The 15,284-nt window shown below is 37.7% G+C and overlaps 1 protein-coding gene across 3 annotated transcripts in view; it reads right to left on the bottom strand.

The window, feature by feature from the left end:
* Positions 1-15,284, bottom strand: part of ADK (adenosine kinase) — a 291,562-nt gene that overhangs the window by 199,646 nt on the left and 76,632 nt on the right. For all 3 annotated transcript variants that reach the window (XM_080403196.1, XM_080403195.1, XM_080403197.1), the window contains one exon: positions 10,748-10,826. In XM_080403196.1, the coding sequence (XP_080259322.1) occupies positions 10,748-10,826 (79 nt within the window). The remainder of the gene's footprint in view (positions 1-10,747; positions 10,827-15,284) is intronic.

Raw genomic sequence — 15,284 nt, 5'->3', positions numbered from 1 at the left:
CAAATCCATCCAAATACTGTTTTGCAGCAAGAGTAACTCAACTGTGAAACAACACATCAGTAAGGTCAAATTTTGGAAAGTTCTTTTTTTAAAAAAAAGAGTACACACATATACCAATAATAAGAATACCTAACAGGCCAACTCTAATGGGTGAGGGTGTAAGTCAGCTACTGATGGTGTAATCCTAGGACAAGCCTTCCCTACCGAGAATTCACTGCATTTTCCCCTATCCTTTCTTTGAACTGAATAGCAGATAACGCCATTCACTGCAAAGGCCAGTGGAACAGAGCCTGCTGATGTGATTGGTAAGGCAGTCCCACAGGTTCCTTTGAAACCATGGTCACGTTCCTAAAAGAAAAACAAACCACCACTGTACTTCCTAATGAACCCATCAACTTAGCAGTCCTTACCCTTTCGCATTCTTAAAAAGACTAGGTAAATTCCTACATTAAATGTCTGTTCTGATAAACCACTATTATCTCCATCATACACAAAAGAAAGGAAAATAGACTCATTTTCTATATGGCTACAATACAAGTTAGCAGCAAAGTTAAATTCAGAACTCTGAAGTACAAAACCAGACATACGTGCCCTTGGATGCAGCACAAGTTATTGAAAGAGAGGAAAGAATGGTTTTAGGCAATGAACCTGAGAATATATGTAATAAATGTGCAAGGAAGTTACACTAATATATTTAAACTTTCTGAGGAAAGCACTAGGTCTCCAGAAATAGTATATTATAAAACCTGCATAGAGTTCTTAGCTAAGAGCAAAATTGTCAGCGGCCTTGTTGAGGGAAGAAAATTCTTTTAAAAAGTACACTTTCAACAGGAAGTATTCTAGAGATGTGCAAGAAACTCCTGTAACTTGGCATTTCAGATTTCCAGGGCAATTAACTCCCCACTGTATCACATCACTTAACATTAATTAATTGCTAAAGATGTAGTTACGTAACTTACTGAGCTGCTAAGGATAAAACAACTCCTGAGCTCCCAAGACTTGAGTGGCACGCCAAATTAATATCAATGAAGCACAGGGATTTCGCCTCTCTTCTGAGATTGCCAAATCAAGCAGTCATTCTCCTTCCAGTGTCAACTAATGGGAACAAGTCAAGTAAACGTCAGTCAGCTGCTGGAGTGCCTCAGCCCACCGCGGCACGGACAGCCTCACGGAGCGAAGGGCTCTGAGCAAGTCCTATCGTCGCTCTGCGTACAAAAAGGTCGGAGGGTTCACAGCATGGCACACTTGGAACCGGGTCCCCTCAATGTGGCTCCCTGATACTTCCAGCTGTTTATTTCTTCAGGATAAATCCCAGCCTGCACCAATTACTGTATTACCTAGAAACATCTTTATTTTCAGGATAAGTATAAATCAGGGCATGTGTTAATTAATTCCACTCTCATATACAGCATGGCTTATGACTTACAGGTGGCATTGGCTTGGGGAAAACAAAACCAAAAAACCATGAAGTTTGAGTCCTCTGACCTGGCTGGATATTAGCTTAGGGACAGAGCCCAAATCCCTTTGTTGCCTTTGAAAAAAACTAACAATTTTTTTTACAGCTCCAAAAAATGGTGCTAACATAGCGAAACAGGCGTGGAAGCTGAGTCAAGCAGCAGGCAGCTGAATTGCACTCCCAGGAACAGCCAACTGCTACCATTTATATAGTGTCTTCTGATTCCATGTGGGTGACTGATGTTTGATTACTCTGGAATATGGAAACAGTTTTTAATCATTTAAATAAATTACAATTTTGGATGGATGAACAGAGACTGCATATGCACTCTGAAGCTCACTCAAAAAATACTGAGGAGAGAGTTTCAAGGTTCTGTCTGGATGAATTTAGGGGGAATGTGATCGTACAACTCTTTTTACTGTTCTTCTAAAGGGCTTTGGATATGACATATTGCGAAGGCATTCTTCCCACAATCCTATTGATGTTGCTGGCTAGGGACAAAACCTGAAAAAACGAAGTGGATATGGTTCTGGTGCATCAAACAGGCAAGTCCACTCAACTCCATACCGAAGCAATACACACGAGGGCATTTGTCTTGCAGTGCTTAACAGTTACCATCTGTCTCACAATACACTGCTGCAGACTAACAAAGGTGTAACCGCAACTGACTCATTTTCAAGAGGACAAACGTAGGGACCTGGCACAGGAGAATCTGAAAAAAGGCCACAGGCTCTTTGGAGCTTCATTTTCTGACCATCCTGATGTTTGTTACAAACTCTATTCCCAGGCCTATGAATATACACAGTGCTGTACACAGTTATTCCCGGTATGCAACCGGTACCAGTGTGCAGAAAAAGGCCTCACTATCGGTGACCTTGAAAAGGTAGGTCGTCCAGCACACTGCTGCATCGTTGACTTTGAATGTCCGACTCATAGCCACAGAAGCAATGCATGGACCTCCTTCACAAGCACAAAAAAGCTTGAGAAGTACCCAGCTTTGTAACCTGGGGGAAATTTGCTTAAAATTTTGGAGAGTTTGCCATAACGACAAAGTAGTTTTGTTGCTTTTTTGAGCTGTTCCGGGTAGCTCTGAATAAGGCCTTGCAATTGATCTTAGGTTAGGCAGCAGAGTAAAAGGTCTAGCAATCTTCCCTAAGACTTTCCAAAAAAATCTAGGCAGCTCTCAAACATTGCAGAATTTCTCTGATATCCGTACCAACCGGCTTCAGCATTACACCAATTTCACAAGCTGCCTTAACAACTCTGAAGAGGAAAGGCTGGCTGTTCTGTCAGAAGCACGGCCACATCAGTGCGGTGTTTGACATCGGCTAATTTGGAACCACACATGAATGACAGAGTGCGCTTAAGAGAATCACTTAGGAAACCAATGCCACTGGCATGTGACGCTGCCTACCGTGACACCGTCAATGGGACATCATCTTCACAGTAGTGGAAATAGCCATGACTGTATCACCAGAAAGACAAACTGAAACAACTATTTTTGTCAGCACCAAGGTATGTTTTGCTATTCCTTTGCCAAGTGCAAGTCTCACTCATTAGGACTGGCCATAGCACTGGGGATAAATGTTTAAGAGATCCAGTTTAGTGGCTAGTAGCGTACAAAGTTTAGCAAGATACAGATAAGAATAATTTAGCTGTAAGTCCTAATTCTCTCTGTCTTACTTTCTTTTACACTGAATAGGTTTGAGAAGCAGAGATGTGCACTCGCAGGACAGCACATGGTGCCAGCATCATCACAGACAGGAGACCACGCTGGTGGAATGCTACACCCGTGCGGCATGGCAGAACTATGCAGGAGCTGCCACAGAAGGAAACGCATCCCTCAGGATTGTTTTCTGGCAGAGAAGGTGAGCTATACTCCTAGGTTTGTTAGACCATAACAAACAGAAAGTGTTTTAGAGATCTTTTTCATACTTTTTTCTTGAAAGTTGGATTGAACTATTGAAAATATTGGAAACACATGTTAGCTGGGGCCACCAAGCCCATCTCTGAGTAGGGGGATGTAATGAAGCTGCTTAAGAAATATCAAGCATAAGGCCAAAACTAACTCAGAGGAATGTAACATTCCAACCCAAACGGTTCGGAGAGCACAGAGCCCACCTCTTTTGACATAAATGACCTACATCCTTCTGGTCAACAGGAAGATATAGAGCTAATTGTTCTCTGCTTCACTAAGGAGGAGGAAGAAGCTGTTTAGAGAATTTGCTTGCACCTTCTGGGAGCCCTATTGCAGAAACAGTCTTTGGAGAACTCTATTTGTGGCATAAGTGAATTCAAGCACACAATAAATAGAACAGAGAACACTTCTAGTTGATGGCATGATGGATTCCTAAAACAATGACAGCTCCCGCAAAGTTGCACCACCATCACACAATTGAGAGTATGCTTGGGGTGACCTCACTGATAACTTCTTCATTACCTCTCTCCCAGTTATGCATATCCGATACATTCTGAGGCTTGCTTCCCAACCAAGCCTTTCTTCCTGCTATGCCTCAGTCTAATCAATTGTATAGGACTAATCCAGGTATTTACAGAAATGAAGAAAAGATTTAATTCATTTGTTATATGCCCATTTATCTAGTATGATACAAAAGTGAGGAGGAAATCGTTAAATGACTGAACACTCGAGCTAATGTGTGATGAACTTTGTACATTACTTATAATAAGTAATGTTTAGCCAAGGGTACTACTTTGCAAATACATACAAACTTAATTTTAAAAGCATGGAAGCAGTTGCAATGAAGCTAGTTATATGTTTACAAGAGTATAGCCTATATTCTTTTAAAAAAATGCAGTTCTGCCTCCAACTATTTTTTCATAGATAGATTTTTAATTTTACACACTATTTTTGGATTAAGCATGACATGACCCAGTAGACACATATGTTTAATATAAACCCAAGGTTTGACTAATTACTCACATAACAAATAGTAGAGATTTAAAACACATCGAAGCCTTCAGCACATATCATTTTTTATAAACAAGCATGAGTCTGTTCATTTTTCAAAATTAAATTTTCAAACTTGTCAGTTGATTAGAATGCTAAAAAGCACAATCACTTTGGATTAACAGATCAAGTTAATCATCACTGAAGAATAAAAATTGGGATGAAGTTACAAGCCTTAGAAATATAGGCTGATACTGGTAAAGTGACACACTTCCCTGATGTACAGAAGACTCAAACTCAAATGCTCAACATAATTTAGCATCCTATTATTCTCTCTTAGTGTTATACCTCATTTAAAAGTCATTCAAATCAACACGCTATTAAGAGTAAATAATCACACTAATTTAAAACCAAGCTTCTTTCAAGTACCTAACAACTGTATGTAGACTTTCTGCAAAAAAGTTGCAGAACCACAGAAAACCAAGAGCTTACAAAGAAATCAGGGAGTCATTATGATTTTCTGAGGTGGGTATTATAAAAACATTATTGTGAATTCCCAAGAGTATCTATACGAAAGCTTCCTGAGAGTTTAAACTTATGTTTTCCCCTTATCTGCCAGTGCTACGAATTCAACTTGAAATGTGCCAAGCTCCATTCTTCCAAGTTCACACAGCATCACTAGTAATAAAATGGGTGTAATGAGAACGTCGCAATTCTTCTGAGGAAGAATAAACAATAGTATACAGCACGCCCTAACTGCTAAGTTGGATCCACAGCAATAGCGGAATTATGAGAATGAAAATCAGCTATTAAGGAACTGCGCATAAACCAAAAGCACCCGTTCTTGGGATGAAGAATGTGGCAATCCTTATATGCACTTCCAGAAAAACAAGAATGTGCAGTTTATTGCCAAGGTTGTGTTGTTTAAATTCCATTTTATAAATTCTATCCAGTTAGACTCGAAATCCAGCACCTGAGTTAGAAAGACAAAATTCAAAAGATTACTACTTGCAGTTATAACCTCAGCACTCCAATGTCAAAATAAACACTGACAAACCTCATGCAAATATGGCCTGGTTAGCAATACTTGCCCTGTCTACACATTGAAGTTACTCGTTTTAGATACTTTAAAGTAACAAGCCCTATTAAAAGATTCAGATTATTTTTTCCTTCCAGATCAATGTCTGTTGTCAGACAGGCACACTCTTAATTAAAATTACAGAAGGAAGCTGATAAGTAGTAAAATACTGTCTTCACAAATCTGAATTTAGTTTGTTGGCAGAACTCTAAAACAATACATTATTTATGAACTGCATGCAGTTACATGTATGCATATTTTACAGATTTAATATAATGGATCCAATCATTTGGAGGGAATGCAAGAGCTCAGATTAAAGCAAGATGTCACATATCATATTAGATACAAAGCCAAAATCTAATGAGACAAGTAAAGGTCAGAGCAGCACACTGCAGTTTCCATTTGATAGCCACACTCTTCTTGTTCTTAAGCAAGCATTATAACTTTAATTTTAAACACAAATCAAAACTAAAAGTTAGTATAAAAGGATAAACCTAATGCCGAGATCACCAAAGCAAACAGGAAAGTTCAACTTCAGTTTCCTTTCTAGAACCTAAAGGATTGCAATTCAGTTCATCATCTCTAGTCCTCACTTTCTTAAGTATTATCAAGCAATTTTCAGTGAATAACGCCTGGTTAATTACAGCTTGATCCAGCAAAGTTATTAACAGTCCCTACTGGTGGCTTAAGGAATAAACAAAAAACAAAACAAAACAAAAAAAAAGGACAAACTGTGGCTAACAGTAACATAGCACCCCTGGAAGCCTATTGCCTGCATTTTTACTGATAATCTGGACTCCAACTGCTTTCTGTGTTGTACTGCACTCGGGACAGCCCTTTACCAATATTCCTCCTCCCCTCTCCCCATTCTTTACGGTCTGTCTCTACCTTTCCACTCAGTACTAATATTTCAGTAAGACTTCTCCTTAAGGCCTTAGAAGTACTCAATCTTTTCTGGTTAGCCATCTTTTCTTTTCCAGGTGAACAAATTTACACCCAAGAAAGATCAGATGGACACAGAAAAGCAGATTGGTCAGGAAGAAACAAGGACAGGACAGTGAGGGATGAAGAATCAGAGCAACATCAGGATTTTTATACTTTTTTTTTTTTTTTTCTTTCCAGAGTACTTATTTCCCATCCTCTCAGTTTTGTCTTTTCCCTCACATGCTTTTTGGTCTCCACTTTCTTCACTTCTGTCTTTATTCTTCTGCTAATATGAATTAGTATTTCCAAGATGTAATTTGCTGTTAATTTCAACTCATTAAGGAATGACTAAACTGCAACCTCATTTATTTCATGCTTTCCATTTTTATGCCCATTACTGTCATTTCTAGAATACATCAATCACTTTGCCACCCTCTACCCCCCCTTCACCATAACAAGTGTTGGGTCAAGCCAAAAGAATTTTTACTTTCTCACTCCTTACAGATCAGTATATGTTCAAACAACTTCAGAATCCCAGAGACCTTGAACGTAAACATCTATCTCACTGGCTTTAGTTTTGCTCTTCATTACTTTTATATTGCCCTTGGTACTCCCTTTCACCATTTTCAGGTATTTTTTTTAAAAATATTATTGTACTTATAAAAACACTTACATAACGCACTTCGGAAAATAAGTGTGCTAGTTTTGGCCGGGTGTGATATTTCTGGGTTTCTGCCCCTTCATCATTTATCTTCCATGCTCTCAATTCTTATTCTAACAGTCATCTGTATTTCTTTTGCAACAGAACAGTTTCTCATTTGCTCCCTCCTTTCCTTCTACAGAGCTTTCACTCTAATGTATGTTTTCACTTCACTTCTGTATGTCATTTTGCAAAAACGTGCCTTCTCCATTGTACATCAGAAACATTTCTAAAAAAACCAAACCAAAACAACCTTTCTGTTGTCTCTGATCTGTCCAGATCTTTTTCTGACCCTGCTGAGACACCCTGTCCTCAGCTCCCACTTTGGGCAGGCAACATTCAGCTTTTTGATTCTCAAAATGCTCTCCAACCATCGTTCACTCCTGCAGTGTGAACACACACTCTACTTCGGCTCTGCTGCAAGACAACATTGAAAAAATACCAAGATTTCCTTTAGTGTCTTACCTGCCAAATCCTTCCTTCAAGGCTGTTCTTCAGATCTTCCCTTTTTGTTAACACACTAGGAAAAAGATACCTAATTCTATGCTTCACAGCTTGACAGCAATTCTGGTTAATTCTTTGTGAACTTCTAAATTCTTCATCTCCTTAGTTGACGCAGCTTTAAATTTTCATTCCAAGTTTTCTTCATAATTCAGAGCTTCTTCCTATTGCCTCGTTCTGTGATTAACATCTCAAATATCTCACACATGATAAATACAGTATTTGTAACACTTCTCCCCCCCCCCCCCCCCCCCCCCTTTTTTTTTTTGTTTCGTTTGGTTTGTTTAAGAAGCTAGCTTATCCTTTTCAGGAACAGAGAGCATCTTTCTTGAACAGCTCTCACTATCTTTACAGATACAAAAAAAATATCCAAAATATATGACTATGTACACCAGAAGCAATGATCACCATACATGCAAGCAAGGATATGATGGTTTCATTTTTCCTTTTTAAACACATTATATACTGTGAGTTTCCCCACCCATTTTGCCTTTGGGTATTTTTGTTTCAACAGTGTTGCCTTTCTGACCCTTAAAGCAGCAGACTATTTGTAACAAACAATTCAATGACGATTGGAGCTGCTCCTTAAATTCTTTCTTTTTTTTTATTCCTATCATTTTTTACTAATTGCTCTCCAATTTTCCTACCACACTCCTTAAGAATATTATTCCTGCTCAGAAATGAACTTCTAAAACAGCAATTGCCAGACTTCAGAGGCCATTTGTTCATTTCCAGCCACTCTACACAGCTGTATTCCACTGCCATCAAGCTTCCAAGGATTCTTTTTTTAACATGCCATTATTTCTCATCAACTTCTAAACAGCTGAACTAAACTTCTTTAGTTTATCTCTCAGTTTTTAGCATACTTCAAGTTTTTCCCATAAAGTAACAGAAGCTGAAAAAATAAGAGCTGTATTCTTAGGATTTCTTCCCCACATGTCTTCTTGCAAAGAATCCACATCCACTTTGAATGTGGCTATCTCAGAGCTCTGAAATTCATTGGTCCTTTACTTCTCAACCACCAGTCAGGCTTCCTGAATCAGACTTTGCTTCTTCCCATTACTTTCAACAAATAAAGATACATTTAAATTATTCAGATCTAAGATTACTTACACACTCATTCTCTCCAATAAGCCAATGAATATTGCTGCAAAAATTCTTCCAGAATGTCTAGTTTAATTTTTGGTTACATTTAAACTATTTTTTCTTATCCTCACATTTTTTTCTTCTGCTGAAGTTTCTTTTAAAATATCCAGAATTGTCTGTTTTTTTTTCTTCCCGCTCTCTCTCACCCTCCCATCTCTGGTTTTAAAGCCTCTTAGTGATGTTATGTTATTCATGCACAACTGTTTGAAGTTTCAATCTTGTTTGAAACAAAAACTAAGAGATGACAACCCTTCTGGAGCCAAATACAATTCCAGATGGCAACTGGAGCTGAATGAGGCTCCCAACTCAGAGCCAAGGTAAAGGAAAAGTTCACTGACAAAACCCAATTGGTGTAAGAAAGGAGCGCCGACACTGAAACCCCTACATTTCATTGATTTAAGTTTCACCTGTTTTCATTGACTTATATAAGTTCTGGGTATTTCATAGAAGAATACGTTAACAAGACCCGGACTGATAAGTTCAGAGAGCTAAGTATAAGGCACAGTTTACTAATAAATTATTAGCTGATGCCAAAGAGGTCACTTCAAAGAAAGCTGGAAACAAAATCCTAGGCTCTTCGAGTACTTGGAAATTTAGAAACTCTGATTTTACCAAATGCATTTCCTACTAAGACATCCTCAACCTAGATGCAGTAATGGAAGTAGACTTTCATGCCTCTGAATTAATTCACAGTTGCCGAACTCCATCCAGAATGTCGACCTCTAATCAGCTGTCACGGAAAGACAGCACCTCTACACCAGCCCCACAGGTTAAGCAACAGTCATACTGACACAGAAAGAACCCATTAACTTGAGCTCTCCTGATGCGGAGGTTTTTTTTTTTTTTTAAGTATCAGAAGCAAAAAAATTGGCTTGACCACATGGTAAAAAAGACAAACACCAACCAAACCAGAAAGCTCTGAAAGCTGTCTGTATTCAAAAAACATAACCCTTTATGAATTAGAATGGTATGTACACTTTAAACACATGCAACTTAAAAATATTTGACAACAAAGAAATCTATCAGAAATATTTTCAAGACATTTGGGGTTTCAGAAAATGAACACCTTAGTAAAGAAGCAGCAACTATTTTATACCAAGGAGCAACAATTATTACTATAATGAATTCTTCCTTTTTATTGGCAGGGCAACCTTTGTTAAATTGAAACTTAATGTATTCCAAATGTGCATTTAATGCTATCTGGCAGTAAGTTTTAATTATATAGGAAGTTTATAAGCTTTTTGTTAATGATCCTGGCTTATTAATACAGTTTGTATATTTTTATTTATAGGATTTGTACATCTGTCACATCTAAAAATACACACACAGAAACATGCTTAAGAGTACTGTTACAAAAGCCTACTTCAGTTATAGAAAAGCTCATATACCTGAAACCCCATTCATCATTACTGTTATTCATCATACCCGTAGCCAGAAACATTATCCTAGTATTAAAAAAAAAGTTTTACATTACAATTGCTAATGGACAAACTTTCAAGGTCTTACAGAAGAAATGTGGTTAGAATCAGAGAACGACGCAGGGACCTCTCTAGTCCAACCACCACTCAAAGCACGGCCAGCCTCAAATTTAGATCCCGTCACCCAAAGAGACTCACCCTGGTAAGATGCAAAAAATCTCCAAGCACAGAGATTCAGCAACTTCTCTGTTTAACCATTCTTATCGTAACTTTTTTCTCCTCCTTGGAAGACTCTTAACAGCAGCTAGGGATCCTGTCCTTGCCTCTTATCCTTCTGCCGTAACCTTTGACAAAAGCCTGGCTCAGTCTTCCTTAAAACCCTCCTTTTCACTCCTAGGTACACTGTAGTTGTAACTATAACCTTAACAGAAAGCGTGGGAGAAGAATAAAGAGCACAACTTCAAAATAAATCATGTCAAAAAACCCAAGCATAGGCTAAGCAACAGAATCACCCACTCAGTAGTGCTCATGACAAATACAGACAGTACAGAGCATGAAGTCGATTCAAACTCAACACTACAAATTATCAATAAATCTTTTTTAAGGAAGAACAAACCTGGGCCACTTTAACGGAATTTTGAGTTGAACCACCAGCATGATATTCTACTTTGAACTTTTTCACAAGTTCTTCAAATCTGTTAAAACAAAAAAGTTGAAGAAAAAAGTTAAAGAAAAAAGTTAAAACTCTACTATTTTTTTTTCAAATGCAGACATGAACATTAGAAGTAGATGACAACATGTTATTTGAAAAGAAGAAATTCAGATACACTAGCTGTTACACATGGTGCAAGCTGAGAACATCTATTCAGATTTTGTCCAAATTACAAAGCAAAGTGTGACGTCAACTTGAATCCTTCACCTTAAAGTTGAAAGGGGAGAAAATAACTGGAAAAACCCATTATCTGAAGGATTAGTTTGATTGAAATTAACTGTTTACATTGATAAAATATATACTTGAAGAAAAATTATACCAATAAAGACATTCAGATACTTACTCCAACTCATTAAAGCTAAAAACAGAATGTAAAATTAAGTGAGAAGATTGAGGAGATCTGGTGTCTATTTCAAAATTAACTTGACCCAAACAACGGTGCTACATTTTAAGTTTTCATATGAAATAGTACGTTTTGAAAGGTGAAGAACTTCTATGAAAAAATCTACTAGTATCTGGGAAAATCTGATAACAGAAAAGCCAAGTGTTTCTAGATGAGCTTTCAAATCCTTCAAGTCATACTACTACGAAAACATAGCATTTTCTGGTGACATGCAGTAGTACATTATTACATTTGAAGGTTAAAACAAGTACTTAATTTTAACAGAAGTATCTACCCTCACATTTCAGGTCAAACTTTAGGGTTAAGACCCAGATATAAGACATTCTTCCTTGTGTAGGATAATGTTTGGCATCTCTGATGACAGTACCCCAACAGCTTAAGACCCGGCGTTCCCTCCAGCCACAGGCTGCAGAAAAGGGCAGTATCACACAACAGGCGACGAGAACGAGGAGGGGTGAAGGCTGCGAGGAGGCTGCGCACAAGTACTGCATTGTGCCTTTAAGTTCTAAGCACACTTCAAAATGAGTGGGTTGAACAGCAGGATTAATAACCTCAAAAGACATTATATTCAGAAGGAAGGACTCCAGCAGGCAAGTTAAAATGTTTACTGTAAAATATGTTTGCACATTTGAGGCTCAAAATGACCTCGAGGTCAACCCTAATTAATAGCACAGACTTGCCCTTAAGGTCTATTAACTTTAGATGTTTACCTTTAACAAATGAAGCTTGCCCAGTCAGATGTATTTCGACATATTTTATTTACCTTTAGCATCTTCTAAAAGATGATTGACACAACTTTATTTTAGACATGGTGAAAAATGAACACTATCTGCTGCCTTACCCTTCTCTCCCCTTCACAGCCCCAGTCTCCTTGTAGTACGTGAATAACTGCTTTGAGGATAGATTTGTCAAATAATGACTAGTTTGTTTAAAAGGTTTTGATTTTCAATACCGTGTTACTAATAAGAGCATTTTTATTTCTGCAGTACTTTTCATTTAAAATGTTTGAATAACGAGCTACTCACCTTAGCAAACTACCTATGGGCAGACAATTAGAAAGAAGCAAGAACTAAATTACTACATGTGCTTTTCACAGTTATACACACTACTAATTATCCACCAATTCCATGTCAAGCAATTGAAACCTCAAATGATAGCAAGTAGCTGAGAGTGGGGAAAAAAATAACCAAAAGCAACAGGTCTCCTCACAATTGCTTCTCAAGCAGAGACATACAAACTGTCATGAACCAATTAAGTATTTGGCAATATTTTTTTTCTTTAATGGACATGTTACCTTTTCAATCAATTTGAGTGTGTACTGCCCAAATCATATGGTTATTTTTGTATTCTTGTATATCTACATGGATACCGATATTTTAATTCCTTTACCTAAAGACCTTTGATGTTTCTCAGTCCATATTATTTAATGGCATGTTAAACCTTGTGAAGTTAAGATACTGTAGTTCATCACCTATGTTAGCTCTAAATCTGGATGAGTATGTGTTTAAATACTGATCTGGTGGTTTGAATGATAAAATAGGTGGTATTTGAATTTTGGGAAAAAAGTTGGAAACAACCTTGAAATACTGTCTGCATTATGAAGATTTCAAGGTGACAGCTATGTAATCTCAGAAATCATCTGAACAAATTACTTGACAATTACTTGACAGAGTAAGACAAGCAATGGCAATAGACTTTCACTATTTCACACTGAACACTAGAAGACCTAACTTATTTTCTTTGAATTAAGATAATAAACTCCACACCTCCAAAGTTCTCTTACACAAAACAGAAAAAGAGCTTGTACAAATGAAAGTAATTTTTGCTAGTCATTTTCTATGACACATCAAAAGGATGATATAAATTGCATGGTTTTTTTAATTCACAAGAGCCTAAAAACCAAGTTGTATCAAGAATGACCTCAAAATTAAGAGTGCCAATAGCTTTTTATCTTAAGATGATGAACAGTTAGATGGACATTTTTCAAAATGTCAGCAGATGGCACACGCAGTGTAGGAACACTGACTTTGTCACTGTCTGCCATATGTCTGACCTGCAAAGAGAAGACACTGCTATCCTAGCATGCCTCAAACGTGGTATTTGCTTTTGCAAAACTCTCCATTTTAAGGAAGTTCAACCATAGAAACTGCTCTGAGGCCTGGGCATGCTAAACAGAGCTTCTGTGTATGCTTCAGGACTAAGCTGTTATCACACTTTGGATAATTCAAGAAAATTAGAACCTTATGAGCAAGACTGAATAATATTTTTGTTTCACGTTCCGCAATTGTTGGCCTTTCTCTGAGTATTTCTTAAGGCTGTGCTGTATCTGAGAACTGTGACCTTTCTCCTGACCTAGCAACATACCATTACCTTAAATAACGGAATAATAAATCCCACTATCAGCACCATATAGAGGGGCCCCTATTTTTGGTACGATGAATTTGTTCACCACATTACAGCATATTTTAACAAAAACAAGTTTGCATTTGCAGCAGCATATGTTTTCAGCTGTGATCCTGCTGATCAACTCTAGCACTGACCAAAGAGGGTATGTTAATGTTTTGCTCAATTATACTAAAAGGCAATAACACTTGTCAGTTGCTTTCTTTTCCCCCCCTCCCCTTTTTAAAAAAAGGGTTGACTCCTAATTGAACTTGATACTCGAAGGTGAGCCTTTTCAGTAGCTTCACTTTTGACAGAATTAATGGCTATCAGAATAAAACAGAAAGGGGTAATGGAAGAAGCTACTATATAAAGAATACAAACAAGAATGACAATGTTTTTATGGTTTTGGGTTGGTTTTTTTAAACAAAATACACCTCGTTACATGAGGAAGGAGGTGGAGGCTTATTTTTTAGAGGCACAGACTCCTCTCACATATGCCACACCGTTACCTCAAACAGGAGAGCACTGTTAGCATTTCCCCCCAGTATTATCACTGCTGACAATTTCACCACCCTGTTTGTCACTCAAACCATTCATAACATAAGCATCACTACACATCTCCTCTGTACCAAATGATGTTTAAACCTTACACTGTTCTTCCTCGTAGCACATCTTAAAAAGCACAATTTACTGTGCTATACAGATCCCTGCAAAGCACTACGCTGCTGAACATACCATCCTTCATTTGGTACATTCAGATTTACAACAGCCTCTGGGCTCAAAGCAGTCAATAAAACCACCTTTTCTCTCACTAACCCACGGTATCATCCAATGTCCAGTTACTAGAATTTTCCATGAAAATTAGCAAATCTGCTTTTAATCTTCCATCAAACTATCTTTCAGCATGACATCTACAGAAAGTCATCAGCAAGGCTGTGTGATGTCCCAAGGCTATTCTCCAGCCTAACGACTGGCAACTCTCTCCTGGTTCAATACCCATCTCTCATAACTCACTTTTACACACAAAATCTGAGGCTTTTTGGAGCTGGGACTATCTTGTTCTACATTACAGAGCAACAAGTACAGCCATGTTTGGCTCACCATGGTTTCAAAACCAAACTGACAACAAAAATAAGCACATAAAACACTCCCTACAACTGAAGGCAGACAACGTAAGGCAATGGAGCTAGAGAAAGGAAAACTAAAGCAATTCAAGTAATGCTGTTAAGTTTTTAGACACAATTTATATTGGACTACAAAGTAACTCCTGAAGAGCAAAATGGCCACAGAATATACCCAACATTTAGCTGTCTTATATAGAGTGCACACCAGGAAAATACACTTCTGACGCATTTGTCAGAAGCTACTTATCTGCACCAAGTAGAGAAAGGTAATCTCTTGTTTTTCAGCAGGGTGTGTTGCCCTGGATATCTTTTGATGTATCTGCTTATTACCCAAGATACACTCAATAGCATACATCAGCAGGGAGCTACACTTTAAAAAAATCAGCTGCCAAAAACAGCTAGAGAGGAGAGAAAAAATTATTTTTGCCCTTTTTGCTTTTGTATGCCAGATATTGACAGCCAGAATGTAAGACAAAAATCTAGTTATTTTGTACCATAACATTAGAGCATTTCCAATGGATTGTACATT

Source organism: Falco punctatus (assembly GCF_963210335.1).
Source record: "Falco punctatus genome assembly, chromosome: 9".
In the NCBI taxonomy this organism is placed as follows: Eukaryota; Metazoa; Chordata; class Aves; order Falconiformes; family Falconidae; genus Falco; species Falco punctatus.
The sequence above is the reverse complement of the archived record's forward strand: the minus strand, read 5'-3'. Positions and strand labels throughout refer to the sequence as shown.